At 42.1% G+C, this 22,520-nt stretch overlaps 1 protein-coding gene across 1 annotated transcript; it reads left to right on the top strand.

The window, feature by feature from the left end:
• Positions 1 to 3,235: 3,235 nt before the first annotated feature.
• zic2a (zic family member 2 (odd-paired homolog, Drosophila), a) lies at positions 3,236 to 6,072 on the top strand (the record flags this gene model as incomplete). Its single annotated transcript, XM_080752505.1, has 3 exons — positions 3,236 to 4,211; positions 5,404 to 5,567; positions 5,875 to 6,072. 3 exons carry the CDS (start codon positions 3,236 to 3,238, stop codon positions 6,070 to 6,072), a joined length of 1,338 nt encoding a protein of 445 aa, XP_080608631.1.
• Positions 6,073 to 22,520: the final 16,448 nt, after the last annotated feature.

Below are 22,520 nucleotides of genomic sequence, written 5' to 3'. Positions count from 1 at the left end.
AATCCACTTGTGTCAATAGTATGGTCTTGATATTGTTTCATATGCCTACATGTGTAGAACATATTAAAGTATAACGCTTCATGTTAGAATGAGGCACATGTTTTAATATATTGGTCAATCAATTAGTTAAAATGGAGCGGGAAAAGCCAGGGCAAAAACTCAATGACTAATGAAAGGGTTAATTTCTCTAAACTTTTTAGTTTTAAAATCCCCCAAAGCTGTCTTGTCTTCGAAGGAGTAAGGGGGGGGCGTCTTAAACGTTTTCCCCTTTAAAACAAAGACGCTTTGTCATAAAAAGGGTTATTTTACCAAAAGTGTCAAGAGGGCAACATATGTGGTCTTAAGGGGTCATGGGTCAAACACCCATGAAACACAAGGTCACGGAAACCACACAAGTAACCTTCCAATGCGTCAACATATTGATATTGTCAAATAATAGAGAAGTGAAATACGCCCCGCTTCTCTCACCCTTGGCCTGTTTCAGGCACAGCGCCATTATAGAACTCTCCTCTGCCTTAATGTATACAAGTGTTATTCACATTGATTTGTTATTTTACTTTTTCCCCCAGTTATGAAATAGCCATGCGTTAGATTAGCCTATAGGCTATAATAAATCATATTTAATGTGTACGATTGGTTTAGAGCAGTTTGCCGTCCCCTATCCCATGCCCCAAAACCTGTTGAAATATAGTGGTCTTTGGGGATTTCATTATGTTAGCCCCCTTCTACTCGTAGCAGAAGGGAAACCCACAGCCGTGTGCCTATAGACTCTAGCCGATTGAGTTTTCTTTCTTTTTAATTTTCTTTTTCTTTTTTCCCTATCGGGAAGGTTTTGTGGTTTTCCACAGAAATAAAGCAGTTCTTATAGAGGTCGGCAGACGTGACTTTGAACTTGGATCAGCTCCTAAGTTTCCTGTGGCGCGGGTTGAAATAGACTTGGAAGAATGGCGTGTATGCTCAGGCTGCCCCACTTTGAGACACGGAATTTCAAAAGTTGTGGGCCTGATACGTTCAACTCGGCTTCCCGTTATTTATTTACCGCCTGGAGCACCGAAGGGTGGAGAGAGAGAGAGAGGCAGGAGAAAGTTTGTTGCAGTGTTGGAACTGGAGTGCTCCAAGGGACTTTAATTTGATGAAAGTGTAAGTAAACCTCCTTTCAGTTAAACGCAAACATTTGAATGGGCAGCTGTTGTAGGCTACGTATAGCATTTAAACGGAGATTCGTGCTTTGAATGGAAGGTTGCCAGTGAGCCCAATCCCTTTGCTTTGACTCTTTGAGATATTGACGCTCTATAAATATGAGGTCTCACACACAAAAAAAAAATAAAAAAACGGGGAGCTTAACTGTACAAAACAGGCTAGTGGTTTAACTTGTAATAACATAGTAGCCACTTCTGGTGCAACATGAAATATGCTTTTTTTTTTTAAGAACCAATAGCAGCACCACTTCAAAACGCTCTTATATGCACTGACGTACAACTTTTATTTAGATATAGGCCTATAGCAACCGTGTTAGTTGAAGAGATTCTTGAGCCTAAACCATTACTTGTGAATAGTTTTTCTGAGCGCTCTTCGCAGTCATAATAACACGGGACTTATTGTGTAGCTGCATGGGTTGAAAAGCTCTGGAGATTCACAGCAGGTTGATGGAGAACCAATAGTCTGTGGATCCAAAATAGTCACCGAGAACCAGTGATAGTTGGGCCATTATAGCACCTCATCCTTCTACTGCTAAACCGCAGAACCACAGAAGACACATGATTCCATATGGAGCCCCGGGGTGGCGTGCATCATGGAACCACGGAACGCGTCTTCTAGTCAAACAGAATCCTTTCCTTTTGCTTTTACAGCGTTAACCACAATTTCACCCTCAAAGAGCGTCTTAAGGACCACATGTTCATCGTGTAGGCCTACAGATAATCAACTAGTAACATGCAATCAGTTTTAGACTGTTTTGGTTTGGAAATTGTGTTTTCACACAGAGGAAACCCATTTTTCTTACTAAACATTGACTATCCTTGGCACGACAGGGAGGTTATGCGTCATGATTTTCTTTCCATGTAATGTGTCAAACACTGTATATAGGCTACAAAATTGGGGGCTTGATGTATCTAGTTTTATGGGATATGCAGTTACAAAGATTTATTACTGAAATCTGTTAGGTTGTTAAAGCTTAAGTTGCTTTTAAATTATATTAACAGTCCATGGATTGTTTCATTTTAGATGACATTATGATTAATTACCAGTGCTCAATTTGCATACTTTAATGGTGTCTTTCCATAAACCGTTCCATATAAATGCAAGATTTGTAAGCGAATATAAAAATATATATAAAAATAAGCAGTTGTATATCATGTTTGGGTTGTGCAAACAAAACAGCGTCAACGTCACCTCCAAAGTTCGAAGTTATTTGCTTGTATTTAGGATATTATATTTATTTCTAAAATAGTAGCGCCCTTTTCATATCACCAGACGTAGGCATTCGCATTATCTATACATTAAAACCCATTACGACTGGAGGGAGGGGGAAAAAACAATTGTGTTTTCTGATATCTCTTTCTTTCCCCGAAAATCCTCTTCTAAAAAGTAGGCGGTAATTATTAGTGGAAAATGGCGATCATCTATTAGTCGCCAAAGCGGTACCTGCTATTGGAGGGGCACCTGGGATTGATGAGCCGCAGTGGCCAATGAGACTGCGTGGAATGAACGCACGGGCTCCAGTTAAAGGGGGCGTAAGAGGAGGTAGTGCCTGCCAGTCCACGGAGAAACAGGGACCGTCCGCGATAAACACACAGGCGAGCGAGAGAAATAAACATAGCAGTCGGAACAACAATTCTGAGATGCTTCAGCACCCTCTCTCAGTGAATGCGAAGGACACCTAGTAAGATAATCGTTTCATTTTTTTTTAAATGTATTTAAAAAAAAACAACAACAACCAACTGTCACTGTTTCGAGAGGAAAGGGCTAAAGGAAACTCTTCACTTCATTACATTGGGATTTTTGAGTCATAAGTTTAACTACAAGTGAATTCAGACGCCGATAGCAAAAGCCAAGCTGTTTTTTCCTCATGAGCGGATCGCCGTTTTGAATTACGCCTGATATGATGTTTCACAACGTTGGAAGTTGAAGCGTTGCGTGTCAGCTTTTACCATTTGAATTTCTTCCCGTTACTTCGTTGCCTAAACCAGTACTGATTCGAGCAAAAATAATAATAATAATACGCTGAACTGAAAACATGTTACTGGATGCTGGTCACCAGTTTCCTGGACTGGGAGTAGGCTCGTTTGCCAGACATCACTCAGCGAGCGAGATGCAGGAGAGAGACTTGAGTTTGGCACAGAATAGCTTTGTAGACTCGGCACACATGGGTGCATTTAAGCTGAACCATGATCTTTCTCCGGGACAGAGCTCTGCCTTCAGCGCCCAGGCGCCGGGCTACCCCGCTGCGGCGCTGGGGGCTCACGCCGCCCATGTCACCTCGTACGCGAGCTCTCCTTTCAACTCCACCAGGGACTTTCTGTTTCGCAGCCGTGGCTTCGGAGAGTCCTCTCCGGCGAGCGGCCAGCATACTATTTTTGGCCCCGCGGCGGGATCCCTCCATCACTCCCACACAGACAGTCAAGGCCACATTCTGTTCCCAGGGATCCACGATCAGCATGGGTCCCACGGATCCACGAACGTACTCAACAGCCAAATGCGGCTGGGACTACCGGGAGAGGTTTTCGGACGGTCCGACCAGTACCACCAGGTCTCCAGCCCGAGGACCGATCCCTATTCGGCCGCGCAGCTCCACAACCACCAGTACGGCTCCATGAATATGAACATGGGGATGAACATGGCAGCCCACCACCATCCCGGTGCCTTTTTTCGCTACATGAGGCAACAGTGCATCAAGCAGGAGCTCATCTGCAAATGGATCGACCCCGAGCAGCTCAGCAATCCCAAGAAGTCCTGCAACAAAACTTTTAGCACCATGCACGAGTTGGTCACGCACGTCTCAGTGGAGCATGTCGGGGGGCCGGAGCAGAGCAACCACGTCTGCTTCTGGGAGGAGTGCGCCCGCGAGAGCAAACCGTTCAAGGCGAAATACAAACTGGTCAACCACATTCGGGTGCACACGGGCGAGAAGCCTTTTCCATGTCCCTTCCCTGGATGCGGGAAGGTCTTCGCACGGTCGGAAAACTTGAAGATACACAAGCGAACGCACACAGGTAGGCTATAATGATTGTAGGCCTACAATTGTTTTTAAGATTGTATATGCATTTTACTTTATAGGCCCATTGAGTCGAGCATGTTTATCGATGCAAAAGCTTTACTGTGCTACTAATAATCGGGAGTACATTAATTTAAAAATCACAACAATTCAAGCAATATAATTACATGTGAATATTTTAGTCCTCCAAGTACATATTCTGTCAAATAATATTTAGGATCTTACCCTAGTAGAGCTAACACGTGAATAGTTAGCTGTCACGGGCCGCAAATATTTGTTGTTTAATTCTAAGAGTGCGTGGTGTTGCAACTATGTAGTAAATTATTATGTAACACAGTCTGTGGAGGTTTTGTGGTTCGTAAACTTTGAAAATGGGTCAAAGGCGACACGAGGGCTGTGCTCTGCTCGCATCGCGTGCGCCGTGGAGCGCAGCCTCGTAGTAAATCTCATCAATTGGTTTAATGTTTACGCCAGACTGCGCTTTTACAATTCATGCCGCAGCTCCCCCTCCCTTTCACATCGATTTTTATCACTTTTATCCACTGATAAATGTTGAATATTTATCGTAAAAAATAATGATAATAGGCCTATGTATATAGGCTATAGTTTTTGGAGGTGCTTGGTCTTGTCCATATGAATTTGAGCCAACATAAACTCTCATCGACTGTCTTTTGTTATCATATGCATTGCTTTGAGACCAGGTGCAACCAAGCCTTTAACGATTTTTTTTCTTGGGCTATTCGTTGTGGTTTAGTGCCATCTAATCGGACAGGTGTTCATTACATTTGTATTGTTTTCCAAGCAAATGGTGAGCATTATCTATATAGGCCTATTGGCCGAATCCCTTTAAAAACAATAGCAAAAACCTGCATGGGTCATTTAGGCAAAATATGGGAGCACAACTCATTCATGTTCTGTTAAATTTGGCTACAGTTTCGAAGTTTAATTTCATGTTTGGTCGCCTCTTATCGAGTTATAATAGTCTTCATTTAACGTCCACAATACTGTAGCATTCGTATGATCAACTTTGTACAGTTGAACGTCATTAGTAGCCTACAGCATTAACCGTAAATATGCAAGAGGCCTATTTGAATAACAGTGTTGATGTCTCTGACCATCCATAAATCAATCGTCATTGTTTTTAATGTATTTGTCTTTCTTTTCCCCCCTTTTTTTCTTCTTTTTTGCAGGAGAGAAACCGTTCCAGTGTGAGTTTGAGGGCTGCGACAGGAGATTTGCTAACAGCAGCGACCGAAAGAAACATATGCATGTTCACACGTCGGACAAGCCATATCTCTGCAAAATGTGTGACAAGTCATACACGCATCCAAGCTCTCTCCGCAAGCACATGAAGGTAAATAAATAACCGAGAGAGACAGAAACAGGCAGTGTGACTGACTGACTGACTGACTGACTGACTGACTGACTGACTGACTGAGTGAGTGAGTGAGTGAGTGAGTGAGTGAGTGAGTGGGTGCGGGTAGTGACCACAATGTATTCATGATAGTGTTATGTGTGTTTTGTGGAGTCAGTAGGTCCTCCTTTAAATACATTAATTACTCTGCTATTACTATTGTTTTCTGGGCCCATAGAATATCATTCAATCATTGTATTCATGTTGTATCTCTATTTTTGTCCCCTTTTCCCCTGTTTCTTTACAGGTCCATGAAGCTTCTCCTCCACCTGCGTCTGACTCATCGCCCGCAGCCAGTTCTGGTTATGAATCCTCCACGCCACCAGGCCTGGTGTCTCCAACCACTGAGACTCAAAGTAACAACAACCTGTCCCCCGCCTCAGCTATGCACAATACCAGCAGTCACAGTGGCCTATCCTCCAATTTCAGTGAATGGTATGTTTAGGACAAAGCTGAAATGAACCTACACAGTCATTTCACAGCACTGGACATAGAAGATTGGAACATGGACACACAGAAGGCACACACAGAAACAATTTTGGAAATCATTTCAATTCACCAGGGAAGATGACAATTGCCACCAGAGTTTGTAATATAGTTAATGTGTATTCAATACTGTAAATAATTACTAAACACTCTCTTTCCCATTGGTTGTGATAGAATTTGTCAGTCTTTGGTGTATAGATGTCCCTTCAATGGTAGCTATTTCTCTAACTGGACTTTTAGTGCACATACTACGATAAAATTGTACCATAATGTTGAATATTGTGATCCTAAGGCAAATTGATTGTACTATACTAAACATCTATAAACTGGAAAGCGTGCCAAAGTCAACATTTAACTCAACACAACACAGACCACACTATTTTGCTTGTGAATGTATATTTTAGTTTGCTGGGCTTAACTTGTGATGTTTTGTGCTTTGCAAGTTCGAATTGTGAAATACTATCTCGAAGATTATGAAGAAAATAAACGTTGTGCCGTTCGAATTTCTGTAACTACACCCTTACTTTTGTAAATATCAACTGCCATATTTATCCATTTGTAATTAAATTATGGTATTTACTTGCTACAGATGAAACAATATTTATAAAGAATGTTTCTTTACTATAAATATGTACAATTATGAGCTAAACATGGGCAGTTGTTTTGTTGTGTTTTGTTCAAAGTTTTAAGAGGTGTTTTCTTCCTTATTGTGATAAGAATTTTACTGCATACAAATATAATAAAAGGTGTTGCAAGTGTTAAATATTCCCTTTGTTTATTTTTGCTTAATTCCATTTGTTTACATGGTCAGGCTTTCGTTGTTTCTATATGGCAGTAATTATGAACGTTGGCAGATGCAGGACGGTCCTTGTTTCTATGGCAGAAATTATGAACGTTGGCGGATGCAGGTCTCAGACATTGAAATAGTTTATTCAAGGACAAGTTTGCTTGTTTAAGCTTTGCAAAGCGTGGTAACAAATCTGTTGGTGCTACAATGGTATGGCTGTTGGTGCTAAAATGGTGTAATGGCTGTTGGTTGCTAAAATGGCATGACCATTTATGTTTTGAAATTTAAATGAGTCTTTTCTTAGCTGGATGTTACAGAGGCCAACATAGGATAGAATGATAAAGGCTCAAATACGAATTTGTTGTTGTTTGGGCCATACATCTTGAGATATAGGCTGATATCCATATCCAGTGCTTGTTGAAATGCATATGGGGGGAAATTGCACATTTTCCAGCCTATATAATTTTATTTTATTTTTTTCCTCTCTCCTTTTTCTTTTTTATCTAATGTATTTTCCTCTTAATTCTTCATTTGTAGACAGACCTCTGCATAGGCCTATAACGAAAATGTAAATAGCCTCCCCTTCCCCCACATTGGTCATTTGAGAGCAGACGGGGAGCTGCGCCAAACAGCCGTGAACTTGAACTTGACCGGGGGCTGTAGTAGGCCTCACTGGAAAACGACCTCGCCATTAGACATGATACTAGGCAAGTGTATACAGTTGTCATACATGATTGTCATGACATCGAATGCTTCAGACCATTGTGTAAATCAGAGGAATTTTAGGCTTAAACTTTTCTATTGGATTTAGATGGCAGAAGGAACTTGAAGTCTGTGTCAGACTTTTTATTTTATTTTTTAGAGAGAACGTGCCATTTGCTTCTGCTGGAGATGAGCTATTGAGCTATTGTACAGAAAAGCGTGGGATCATATCATGTGTTTGGCGGACGGACGGGCGTCTGAGTCGGTAGCCTCTATAGCCTATTAATAACGGTGAACAATAAACATTATTATGGGACTTCATATAGCGGTTCATAGGTGCTATACGGAACCACGACGATTCGCTTGTTAACGAAGTCTTTAATGTAGCTTACCAGTTCTTGGTTTAGTTGGCTTAGACTTAGAGCACTGTTTCCCAAACAGTGGGTCGGGACCCATTTGTGGGTCGCGGAATTCTTTTTTGGGGTCCCTTATTTTTTTTAGTTTTTTTTAGTTTTTAATTATTTTTTATTTCACAATATTTTCAAAAAAACATTCCCAAAAGCAAGTAATTTCACGAATAAATAAAAGAAAAATCTAAGAAATTTCACAAATTAGTAAACAAATGTTTAAGAAGTAGTGAAATAGCCGAGCTCACAGCGGCGCCAAGAGATTTCGTCCAAATAAAACGTCTAATCTCTATTTTGGGTCTCGATCAGAAAAGTTTGAGAACCACTGGCTCAGAGGCTTGACAACGAAATAACGGAATATGGACTTCATGTGAAATCAGGTCCTAATGGCCTTTCGTGGTTTCTCACGAGCACGGCTCGGTGTTGTGACCTCTCTCTTGGAGGATGATATGACCTGTGGGGAGTGGAAAAAGGTCAGCCCCACGCGGCGCGTCGATGCCGTTTCCTCCTCGGCACATGCTGTTCTGATATTGATCCGCAGAGAAGGAAAAGGCTTTTAGAAAATACTATACCATTCTTCCAGGCGAGGAGTCACCTGCTACACACAGGGCTTTACGATATGATTCCATTTGGACACAATTATTATCACAGACGTGGTCAGTCAAGCCTATACAATTTTCTCTATATTACTGGGACTTGAAAGGATAGTCAACATATAAATAGGACAAGGGGACAAAACGGCATCAACTAAATGCTGGGCGCAATACGTACACAACCATCCCTATAATATTAGTAATTTCATACTAAAACGTTGTGTGTGTGTGTGTGTGTGTGTGTGTGTGTGTGTGTGTGTGTGTGTGTGTGTGTGTGTGTGTGTGTGTGTGTGTGTGTGTGTGATACATTATAGTGCATGCATGTGGGTAGGTAGGGGGGGCTTGTATCATTCTCGAGGGCTCACTTTAGTAGATTTGCGTCATAGCTAGACTAATGGTCTGCCTGCCTGCCCATAATAACTATAGCCTATAATACAGGAGGCCGCGTGCACGAGGCGCACAATAGTTGGTATTGATTGAAGAAATTAGTAGCACGAGTCACGACCAACGTAGCCTCTTGTGTTTTAACAATGGTATAGTCAATTTCATTATTTTCATAGCACCACGACCCATTAGACGCACGCACGCGCGCGCGCACACACACACACACACACACACACACACACACACACACACACACACACACACACACACACACACACACACATACACACACACACACACACACACACACACGCACACGTCACGCACACACACGCACACAGTCAGACAGACAGATTTTCTCCCTGCCACCTCCATCATCAAAACATTTTAATGCTTATAGGCCTATGTCTTTTCAACGTGATTGTTTTTTCTCGTGTTGCCTCTATTGAAAAATAAAACGAAAACACAAAACCTATGGGTGTAGGAAGCACATTGTCTGGGCATGATTCCGTGTGTCCTCATAAAATATTGTTGGCAGTCACTCATATTTCACACATTAAATAATGGGGCACATATATAACATGTATTTCCCCCCTCTAAACCTGGGAGAGATAGTTTTAGCCTGTTGATTTAGCAACTGTATTAGTTAGATAGACGTGTTTTGGGTTGTGTCTGTCTTCCAAACATTTCATAGTTTATGCTTAATGAGACTTAATATAGGCCTAATAGTAATACAATTGGTGCTGCGTGTAGCCTTCCTCAGCAATGGAAAACAAATACTATTATAGATATAATTAATTAAATATTATATATTTTTCATATTACAAATTAACATGAAATTAATTAAGAGTATTTGTATTATTTAAGCTAAACATTTAGCAAAGTTTTAATTCGTTTTTTATTTATACTCTTTCCGAATTAAACTAATGCCAGTCTTAATTGAGAAAACTTTAATGACAGATTTTTGGCCATTTTATTTCCAGGAATATAATTTATAAACCTGTTGAGTGCTTCAATACAAAAAGTCACATTATGGCAAAAGTCATGTTACTTGGCCTAATATTTCTGTAGACTTATATCTCTTATTTCGTTTTACACTAAACTCACAATAAGACTCACAAGTGTTGGAAAATAAACATTAAATTCAGGAAAACGCAGCCGTTTCAAATGAAATGAGTCATTGAATGCAGGCCTATGTCCCTTTACATGACGGCCTACTTAATGAATGAATTAATCTGTTAATAGTTTATAGCCTATATTGCATGCATGTGTACATACACACATCACTGTGTGTGTGTGTGTGTGTGTGTGTGTGTGTGTGTGTGTGTGTGTGTGTGTGTGTGTGTGTGTGTGTGTGTGTGTGTGTGTGTGTGTGTGTGTGTGTGTGTGTGTCCACTCCACCCAACACAAAGCCTATCTTTTCTTATATATTTGTTTTTTATGTTCATAACATAATGGGCAGGAACATATTATTAGACATGGTCAGGTCACCTGATGATCACTAATGTCAGATAAATTGTTAACGTCATGCCTATTTTTACAGACATCACTTTATTTTTTAACCAGCATAGATTCATTATGTCCAACTTCTTTTGTCCTGGTTCCTTCCTCTTTCCAGCATGCAAATAGATCCATGCACAGCTTTAGGCCTTATAGTACGATTCAAAATAATAGGACCAAGACAAGGTTTGTGGATATGGGGGCGCGACTGCGCGAGTTAGTATGCGCGCTGCACATCGCTTGTGATTTTGCATGCATTTCGTTGACCCAATCAGATTGATTAATTGATTGATTGAAAACTTTATTAGAAGTTTGCATAGGAAAAGGTATAAGGACAGTACAGTTCACTGATGTCAACTAAAAGGATAAAGACCTCAAGAAAGCTGTTAAGCTTGTTTAAATTGGGGTCCCCTTTCCCCCCTCAAACATGCAATGACAGACAGATGCCACCTTACATGTGTAAAAAGACAGACAGACAAATAAACAAATAAATAAATAATACGCAAATTGAGCGTCCTTGCTCTCATCACTCCCTCCCTTGACGCCCACCCCCAGTCTGACATGTTGAGTAACCTATGTACAGTCTGCCTTCCTGTGTAACGCAGCCCCCGTGGCCTTTCATGTGCGCTCAGCGGCTGCCTTTCTCACACAGATGAATGTGTTTCTGTGAAAAGAGCCGGAATGGCTGTCACTTCTCCTGGCATGGAGGAGAAACAAACAAAACTCCCTATACTCCTGTAAGGAAGCTGGCGCAGGCGCCTCCCATCGGACACAAACACCACAGAGTCAGGCGCACAAAATAGCCTCCAAAGCTATCCCCCCCTTCCAGGCAGAATGCTTGGCATTAGTTGGCAAGCATTGGTCCTCTTGTGGAGACAGACAGGGGAATTCAAGTAGTGAAGAGGTGCAGAGTAGGCTACATTGCATGTGGACCAAAGGAGGCAAAAATAGGCAGAAATAGCCCTCATTCTAAATTGTAGCCTATATACATTGAGTTAAGGGACCCCAATGCAAACAAGCCTAACAGCTTTCTTGTGGTGTTTATCCTTTTAGTTAGTTGACCTTGTATAAGTGAACTGTAGCCTATACTGTCCTCTCCTGTACTTTTAATAAAGTATAGGCCTAGGCCTATGCAATCAATCAATCAATCCCTGACGAACGCAACAATCTCCCCTGCTAGCACTTTGCGGCGAGGGTCCCTTATGATTCAACACCACCTTGCCCATAGCATAGATAGACCTATTGATTGATTGATTTAAGAATTTATTAGAAGTTTGCATAGGAAAAAGTACAGTTTCATGACAGTACAAATCAGGGTAAACACGTTAGCAATGACAGGCTACAAATTAAATTTCTGTTTAATTTATAGCAGCAGCTTTACAGTGAGCCAACATGCACAATTAGGCCTATATAAGCTCCGTGGAAACTTAATCAGTGTCATTGCTCATTGGTAACACCTGCGTTTACCCTGGCGTTTACCGCCACCAGGAACGCACTTTGAATATGCGGAGTGTTCAGTGGTGGATAAGGTACTAACATGTTTTACTTAAGTAAAAATACTAATGTGGAAATACTCTACAAGTAATAAGTCCTGAATTCAAAATGTAATTGAGTAAAAGTATAAAAGTATTGACATCAATATGTAGCATAGGCCTATACCAAAAATAAAAGTAGCCTACTCAATAGTTTTCAAATGTAGACCTATAACAATCTTTTGAAAATAGCAGATCTACAACCTCACAATGCTTGCATCGAGCTTGCAGATCGATTTTAAAATGGCCGAATTGTATTTAGGGATTAAGTGGTTAGTCTATGTTTTGTAATAATTATCTACAAAGTAACTAAGAGCTAAGGTTTTCCAATAATTATTAGTGGAGTAAAAGTACAATATTGCCTCTGAGATGTAGCTAAGCTAGAGGAGTAGAAGTAAAACGTATTGGAAATTGGAAATACTCAAGTAAAGTACAAATACCTAAACAAAAATTACTTAAGTACAATACTTAAGTAAATCTAATTAGTTACTTTACACCACTGCAAAATAACTGCTTTGTGGAAAAAGGTATATTAGGAGTATTCACCACCACTAGGAACGCACTTTGAACATGCGGTGTGTTCAGGGTAGGCACGAGGCAGGCTATTCTTTCCGCGACAGCAGAGGCCCTCCAGGACAGGACAGGAGCAGGTGTGCCATCAAAGGCAAATCATCGGTGAGCGGAACAGAAACGCCAACAAAACGTGGTGGGGATAATTCTTTTGATGTGCTTTTTCCCCCCTTCTTTTTTTATGTTTTAGTTTATTTTATTTTTATCATAACAACTGATGGGACACATAACACGTGGTAAATGCAGAAGCTTAGACTATCGCTTTCCCTCCCTCCTATTAGTAGAATATTGCTTTCATTTTTATCAGAGAAGCTCGACATTAGCACCGATACAGCCTACTGATAACAATAAGCACCTATAAAGCATATTGTGATAGTGTTGTTGTCCTACTGAATGGAGTAGCCTGCTCCCCCAACACACGCACACGCACAGGCACACACACACACACACACACACACACACACACACACACACACACACACACTCTCTCTCTCTCCTTCCTCCAACCTTTCCAAGCACACTGAGCCAAGGAAATTTTCAATTTCCCAACACCTGTAAACACGATGTTTCACCTCATCTCCTTTGATGTTCAAACAGGCCAGTGCTGTGCCCTGAGGGACAGTGTGCATAGAGGTGACTAGTAGATGGTGTGTGTTCTGTGTTTTATATGTACTCTGGGAAGTAATGGAACATACCTGGTGGCCATTTTGTCTTTCAGTTTGTTTTTCTCCCCTACATGTTGGTAAATTCCTCTGTGCGGTGTTGTGGTCCATGACACCGTGGTCCAAGACGAGTTTGAGACCACATCCAAGATCAGGATGAAGAAAAAAACAGTATAAACGTTTCTAAATATGTTAATTAAACAATAAAATGCCATAATGACAGTTTCAAGGCCAAAATAGATTTATTTGATTTGCAGACTAACTTGATTTATCAGAAACACATCTGCAATCATTGTCAGAGACCAGGATAAGTGGGAGAAATCTCGCTATTGTGTCATTATTTCGACTAAGGGTTTGGTTTAGGCATAGTTTTACTGAGGTTAGGGTTAGGTTTAGGCATAGTTTTACTGAGGTTAGAGTTAGGGTTTGGGTTAAGTTTAGGCATAGTGGTTAACATTCACCAGCGTCGGCAGGTTAGCATTTCACCAGGTTAACAATCACCCGCGTCAAACAAATGGAACGTCGAACAAATGTTATGTTGAAATATCAACACGCTCCCGATAAGTGTCAAGACACAGGCAAATTAGTTATGAGATGATCAAATATAACAAAAAATCTAATACAACAGCAGGTTTAAAAAACAAGAGCAGGATACAGACAGTCCGTTATCCGCCAATGGCCGATTGTCTGTGAAAAGTTCCTGAATTTCTTTATTGAGAAGACAGCTTTGAACAAAAACAAATGACAGCGAACTGACTAAGTAAACCTGACAAGATTGCAATTATGTATAGCAGAATACTCAATGGCATTTGATTTGTGTTTCTCTGACAGGAGAAGACACTTGTGACAGGGTGAGATGAAGCCAGAAGTTTACTAATAGCATGTTGTAAAGATGTGAGAACCTTGAGCTGCATAATCTTATAACAAACATTGAAACTCAGTCGTCTGCAATGCTGTTTTTACTGATCTCTCCCTCTGAACCTTCTCTGAGACACTTGAATAGTTTCTCAAGGTCTGTTTTCAGAACAACAATTCATGCCAGCGAGCCCAGGAACACGTTGTACCTGCCCCCTGCTGTCACTCATATTCAATTCAAGAGTGATCAGAAAACACAACTCACTGCTAATATTCAAATAGATTTATATGACTTGACACAGGAATGAGTGGAAAATACCCCCTACCACTTTTGACCGTGCACGTGTGTGTGTGTGCGGCTGTGCGCGCAGTCACGCACACACACACACACACACACACACACACACACACACACACACACACACACACACACACACACACACACACACACACACACACACACACACACACACACACTATCCACCCAACCATCTGTCGCCTGCTTAGTTTTCCCCCCTTCAGAATCTGTTCATTGATTTGTTCAAGCCTTACAGACAACCCTTGACATCAACTTAATCTAAAGGAAGACAGAAGGATGTGCTTTCAAGCAATGTAGTTTCCCCATTGCTTTGAGGATTTACTTCACGATGTGTGCTGACATGATTGTGTTGCATGTTTCATGTCTTTTAAGCACATCAGTGGTACAAAAACAAAAGGGCTGTCTGTCGTCCACAGGTTCTTCTAATAAGGCAGAAATGAAAGAGGACAGGGATCAAACCCGTTGCGGACCCCGCGAAGCAGACTCCTGTTCAGTAAGTCATTATCATTCTGATCTTTATCTCATTTGGATTGTCTGCGTCTCTCCAGAGTGCTCCACTCACCTGAAGAGACAGACAAATAAACAAAACAAAAAAAAAAAAAACATCATGACATAGGTTTTTGCTTTTGTCACATGTGAAACAGCAGCATTCAACATTTACAGCGTTTCCATCAAAACCAGTGCCCGCTGGTTGGTCAGAATAAATCATCTGTGCCATCTGTAATTCTTTAAAAGTTCCCAAATATTGTTTTTATTTGAAGCCTATTCGATCGTCAGTTCATTTTCCTGTGCGTCTCTCTCTCTCTCTCTGTGGGGGGCCTCTCACATTGCACCCCGTGGACATTGTCAGTTCTCTCGGAGGAAGGCTTTGACTGCTTGCCTTCGGTTCTTCAGTTAGTGGGCTGGAAGGAGCTAATTTGATTGACTTTCAGCTCCAAGTTTTTTCCACACTGGAAGCTACTAGCAGTCCCCTGACAGCCAGAGACCTTTCTGGTCAGTGAGTGTATCGACGGGCAGTCAGTTAGCATCTGACACATGTCAATGTCCGGACCAACAGACCTGTTAAAGTCAGGGTTATGTTAGCTGCATGAACAAGTGAAGTGATACCGGTTCAGGTTATTATTTTATCCTTTTCTGTTTTCATTCGGCTGTTATATCGCTCAGAGATGTAATCAGTATATTAGCAGGTATTATGATTAAGAGATTAACTAGCACTCATTGCTATTTTGTTATTTTATGTTTTATTTGAACATACATTGCACCTTAAGGCACATTAACAATATCAAATTAACATTGGTTGGCCCACATTAAAAGTTTGATACCCCCATCAGTGAGATAAACTGGCTATATCAGCCATTCATTTGCTTTGTTGCTTTTTCATCAGCCCACCTCAAAATTAATCCCAGCCATTTGTCATTGAAATCCTAACCCTAACCAACCCCCTGTCAACAAATCTCTTCCTGGTCCAGATAAAACAAAGGATTGCTGACAAAAGTTGCGAACTTTTAGATCTCCATTAGCGCTTGAAGATGCAGAGGTGATATATGAAAACAGTGTTGCTCCTTTGCTTGTTTGAAAACCTAAGATAGAAAAATACCCTTAAAAAAGCATGATGGTATAGTGAACGTTAATGCAAGCAGCATCTACTGAGAGTCACTTAGTGTTTCTGGGAATATCACATGTAACATGGCCCACATGTGCAGCCTCACCATTACTCTCACTGGTTTCATCATTGCACTAATGCCATTGAGACATTTCAGTAGCAATCGTTATCAGTGCATAACAGCCGGTATCATGCTTATGAACTGTAGTGTGCCTGTGTGCTAGAGGTTCATGTATGGTAGGCATGTGTAAGCAATATTATACACATTTGCGTTTTGGTGAGCGGTGTCAGTGCACACATTTGTATAAAATCTACCACACATTTGTCAGCATGCTATTTTTTGTCAAGTTCATGCATGCCTTTTCTGTTTCTGAGTAATCCATATTTGCCTGGCAGAACATGAATATAAACATGACTCCAAAACGTTCGACATACGCTCCTTCAGCGCTCCACTCAAGACTGACATCGCCTCCTGTCTTGTGCTTGTCTCGGCTCACCTGCAAAGGAGGTGTTGATGGGTGTACGGGGCTCTGTTTGATGGGAGTCAGCTAAGTTTACTTCCCACCCAGAGTCTCCCGAGCCGGGGGGAGCCGAGGCACCACCAGCCCCCGTGGAACCCCCCTCCTGGACCGGGGCTGCCAGCCGGGAGCCTCCATCCCGCCAACACTTGACAAATAAATCAGACGCACTGTTGACAAGCGCTTACAGTGTAGCACGAGGATGGGGAATAGCATGAAAAGAGGGGCATTCATGACAGATATTTTCATGGTTGGAGGGGGAAAAAAAGAGCAGATTTGGGGGGGCAAAAACAGGTTGCACATGAGGTTGAATGAGGAAGAGATACCCCTAGTTTTCAATATGTGGGACATGTCGTGGCTGGCTGTTGATGAAAGGGCATCTTGCCGGATCCAGAAGCTACAAGGATGACACATTGAGATGCATATCCGCGTTTTGTTAGACAGATGCCACCGAGAGCTTTACCAAGAATAACACCTCCGCTCGCCTCCTTGCGCTTAAACACTCAACACTCTCAGGCTCCCTGACTGCCTGAGATATGCTGTATTTAATGGAAAGGCCACGCACAGGGTGGTGCAAAGCTAAGGGTGGAATTACTAAAGCATTAACCCTGTTCCCTTTGGGAGCAGGGCCCTAATCAGGAAGCTGGGGTGATAGAGTCGAGAGCCAGTGGAGAATTATGACGATTATGACATGTTAGCACATGTCTGAGGGTGCAGTGGACAGACAGACGATGAGTTCATCAGTGGCTGGATTAGCTGGCTCCCATGCTGATCAGTAACTATCACCCGGGCCTCGCTACGTCCCTACGCTCAATGGCCTCTCATTAGCAGCGAGGAGGTGAGTAATGGCCTATGTATATATAGATTTTACTGATTTGTATAATCTAGCCGTGCGGAGATCATGTTAGTGATTGTGAATATGATTAATGTGGAGATGCAGATGATCGATGTTTGTTTTAAGGTCGTTGTGGATTCCAGGTGGATTGTTTAGATGTTTTTAATCTACGCCTTCAGAACTGCAGTGAACCTTATGGCACTCGCTGAACCGTACGCTTCCGCTCAAATAGGTGGACATGTTCTGCTGTCCCTTAAGTCACACGTCCCAGAGCATGCAATGTGGAGAACAGCTCTCTGTCTGCTTGTGACTTTGCCATGTGACTTTGTGATTATAATAAACACTACACAGAAAGATAACCTTTTGAAGGAGCCCTTTTCCAGACACAGAGCGACTCGCTCGTCTGTCAACGTGTGTGAAAACATTTCATGCTTCCTGACCTCGAGTGACCCTGCAGTGTCAGAGAAAAATGCACTGTAAGCTGGTAGCCATGTCAGGTCCCTGCATGGGGTCCTTACTTGTGCTATAATCCCAGCCGTGGCCTCCTAACCTTCTGCGGTTCACCATACTCGCCACTGGTCTCTCTACTCTCTCTGCCTGACAGTGGAACACGGCAAAACAAATGGAGACCTTGAAAACCATAAGGCTTGGCTTGTTGCCCTCTAAGTTGTGCTTTTTGTTTTACATAGAGAGCTTCAAGAGTTCATGGGCAGTTTTCTTTCTCCATAAATCTGTTTGAATATCTGTAGCAGACTTGGTTTTCTAAATTTACATGTAGCCGAGGGATAATATTGATTTGCTGTTCGAGGAGTCTGTCTTGTCTTGTCTTGTCTTGTCTTGTCTTATCTTTGATATGAGGGCTGCAGTTTCTTTTCGCTCAGGTGATGTTTTCCCACCTGTCAGTAAGTCTGCTCAAGGTGTGTTTGTGTGCTTGACATTAAAGTATGTCTTTGGTTTCAGATTTGTCTTTTATGGTTAGATTGCTTTAAAAGATACCTGGAGGTTGTTTGCTAAATCTGTTTTTAATGTCTCGAACAGAATGTCTTTAAGGTAGATGGGATGCATCTATCCATTCCATTGTTTGTGGTGTGTTCTTTTTCCATGGGAGGGCTAATGTTAATTCAAAGCTGTTTTAACAAATGACTTAATCCCCCATTCTTTTGTATAGAGACGATTGTGATGATTGATCGTATGATTAAGATCTGCGGTCATATTTATCATTCTAACAACCTCTGTGAACTTGAATTCACTTCTCTCTCTTACCTCCCACCATCCCCCCCTTCTTTCACTAATAAAGCCGCGTTCCCTGCTGATGGAAAATTGTCAGTTTACCTCGAGCTACAGGGGGCCTGGCAATCAGTCCTTAAAAAAGCAGTGCCAGGTTAACCTGCTGTGATAGGGGACTCCGGGGACGGGGCCCCACCTCTGCTTGACATGCAGTGGCTCTGTTCACTAAGGGGGAGAAAGTGGGACTGAGTTACTAGGGCCCAAGGTGGAGGGGCCCTAGTGACTTTAGCTATTGAAAAATAGCAGATCTACAAGCTCACAGCGCGGCACCGAGTGCCGCGCTGCGAGCTTGTAGATCTGCTATTTTTGAAAAGTCGTCGTGAAAATGTGTGCAAATCTTTGAATATATGTATTTTTTAAGCGAACATTTATTGTAACTCAAATTTTGCTTCTGGAGGGTCCCTGGAACTAAATGTTTTGAGATGGGGGTCCGTGGCCAAATACATATCAACTTGGGGGTCCTTGACATGAAAAAGTTTGAGCACCACTGACATGAAAACATAGGTTTCTTGCACACATTTTCACAGTTTTTCAAAAAGTGCAGCGCTGTGAGCTTGTATATCTGCTATTTTTCAATAGCTAACATTCATGGGGGGCCCGCAGTGAATCCTTGTACCCAGGGCCATACAGTAGAGCAGGGATCTTCAACGTTTTCAGGCCAAGGACCCCTTTGTTGAGAGAGAGAGATGAAGCAGGGACCCCACAACCTTTTCATATAGATTCCATATAGTTTCTTTGTTTGACAGCATGATCATCAGTATATTTTGGATTCACGTTAACTCATTTGCTGCTATTTTAAACATAGGCTGAACTGTTTTCCTGCCAAATTGTCCTTACCTTTTAGCGTGGGCACGTGCACGCATAGTAGTAGACCGGTAGACTCGATGACAGCTTTCGAATAAAAAAATCCTGCTGTATCCGCCAGTATTTACATAAGAAAACATTGGAAACAGCCAGCTGTGCGCTATGGTAACACATGGACACGTTCGCGCACATAGCAGACGATATGTGCGCGGATCATATGACAGGAGGGCACAAGAATCAAACAGCTATCAAATAAATAAATAAAAAAACGTGTGAAAAAGACGATGATATGACCGAGCAGGATGCTTCCTTGTTTACATGGAAACCTATGGGCCCGGAGCTATGATTGGCTCTCAGACCGGATATGGAAACCTAGATCCGGTCTAAACCGGAAATACGACCGGATACAGTTAGGAGGCGGGCCTAAAGTCTCCGAAGCGGCTATATACAGCGACCATACTTTTAATTGTTTCATAATGATTAAAGCTAATTACATTTCTGGGATCTACGGGCATCGCAGAGTGGTACAGCGGGAAATCTCCGGTTTCGACGGGGATCGCAGGAAATAAGTTAATGTGGGTTTTCAGATATTTAACCACTTTAACCGTCAAATAAACTTGACCTTTCACTGTACTTAGTCTGCTCTTTTCCCCCTCCAAAACGCTTTGCCAAAAATAGCAGAGGTTCTCAGAATATGGACACTAAGGTACAAGTGGTTAACTCATTAAAAGCCAACCCCGCGATGTCGCGGGAAAAGTAATAGAGTATCTATAGTGCCATCCACGCGATGTCGCGGGAAAAGTAATATATTACTGTAACGGCGAGTAAAAATACCTAGTACAATGGCCGACGCTCCGGAGACGAAATCCGCGCTGATTTGTCATCATCACGGCTCCACGAGCACACAATAGTCATCCCATAACATTGAGGTGGACGGCCGATCTCATCTTTAATGTCCATTATCTCAAAACTACACTTTAGAAGCTAGGATGGAGGCAGATGCTCGCTTATTTTACACAGTTATAAAAGCTCCCGGTCGGCCATTACACAACTCCACGTGGACACGCATCGGTTCCGGCGCACGATCCGATGACGTCAGACCGGAAGTACTTCCGGTCTAGACTTCTGGCCTTCAAAATAAGACAGCGGCCGTTAATGGGGCCGGGAGGGGGCACTCTGGACCCCCTAATCCGTTAATGTCCTGGGCTCAGAATGAGTTAATATAAAAAAGGGGGAAAAAACAAGTTTCTATCACACAATTTTTATTGCCTGTAGGTCCCGAACCCCAAGACCCCTGCAGTAGAGCTACCAGTCTCATCAGCTTACAACAGCCATATCATAAGACCTGTGCATGCTCAAAATCAATTAACCATTCTGCATTTCTCTCCTTTTACGTCAGCAGCATCATAGTATAAATCGGAAGTAATGTGGCGTGTTGATAGAGCCTACCCCTTCCAAACCGTTGTATGATTGATGAAATAACTCACGGAATTGCCCTTTTATTCAACACAAGGTTGCTAGATTTATTTTTTCATTGAAGTCCTGCCATATTGATAAAGGACCGTCTCTCCACATCCCCATTTCGTATAAACGCAAATGCTTGATTGTTGTGATTGTCTTTTTTCAGTCTCGTACTTCCTGGTTGCAGAGCCAACAATAGCAGCATGCGTTGGCAACACAAAGGAAGGCTTTTGAGAATCAATCTCCCCATCTCCTGGAAGAACTGTTAATGGGACACTTACAGTATGGGGGTTCACAAGTCTGTGATGGAGATGCACACAATAGACAGAAGCATTTTTACACCTCCCCAATGAACCAGGCTGAATATAGGGAATTGCCTGGCAAGTAGACGGTAATCCAGTGCCCGAAGTGGTATTTTACCAGAGCACTCCCAGGCATTTCTGATCCAGATGGTTCCTTAACCATCAGCAACGCAGCACTGTTGGCTAGAATTGAGCAATTTTCCATGTTTAGATTCACGTCAACACATTTTACAAGAATATTTGTGCCGCATGTATGCACAATATCATTGGATGCTTTGCTTTCGCGTAAGAAGCACCAGCCTGTGAATCAATATTCATGCCCAGCACACTGACCATATCAACATTATATTTCAAGCAGAATCCTAGAACATGGTACTCTTATGCAGCTATAACCAGAAAGAGGTTGTCATCTGCTACCTAATTGCATTACTCATGTACCCCCCAATACACACGTGCGCTCGCGCGCACATGCAGCGCGCCCACACACGCACGTACGCACGCACGCACGCGCACACACACACACACACACACACACACACGCACACACACACAGTTTAGTGCACTGTGAATGGGACTTCATATGCATGGCGTCAGGAGGACTCACTGTCCACACTGTTATTTGCAAGTCAATGTTAGGATTGGATTTGTGTATCAGACATGCTCTGCAGTTATCAGTTATCTGCTCTGGTAACAACATCATAGGCGTTAGTAATGCTTATAATTTATACTTGTACGATGGTGTCACTTGCCAAAGATTGCAGATACTATTGTACAATCTCGCAACACGTGGTATGTACGTGAGCTTGTAGATTGTCTATTTGAGTGACATGACACTGTTGTACAATAAAAGTGTCCGAAATTTGTCCAGACTGAGACACAACTTCTCCAATTTGAAATTAATTTCAAAGCACCTATGAATGTTGTTCAAATTTGATTCACAATTTTCTTTTTTTGATAATCCAATCTGATTCCAATCTGAATAGGTAAAAAAAAAATCTGATTTAGGTTGCCAGTCTGAACATAGCCAAAGTGGAGGCAATGATCATTTTAGCACCTAGGTGAAACGAGGAACGAGGAGAACAACTGGTCCATAAAGCCTCCATAGGCTGCTGCTTCCATGCAGTTGATGATAGTAATCCCCAGGAATGCCTCCCCCGTGTGCTGTTGTCTGTCACTTAATTAGCCTCCAGTTTTAACACCACATGCTCCTCAAGTTGTGTGTGTGTGTGTGTGTGTGTGTGTGTGTGTGTGTGTGTGTGTGTGTGTGTGTGTGTGTGTGTGTGTGT

Source organism: Nannobrachium achirus (assembly GCF_963921795.1).
Source record: "Nannobrachium achirus genome assembly, chromosome: 22".
In the NCBI taxonomy this organism is placed as follows: Eukaryota; Metazoa; Chordata; class Actinopteri; order Myctophiformes; family Myctophidae; genus Nannobrachium; species Nannobrachium achirus.
The sequence above is the reverse complement of the archived record's forward strand: the minus strand, read 5'-3'. Positions and strand labels throughout refer to the sequence as shown.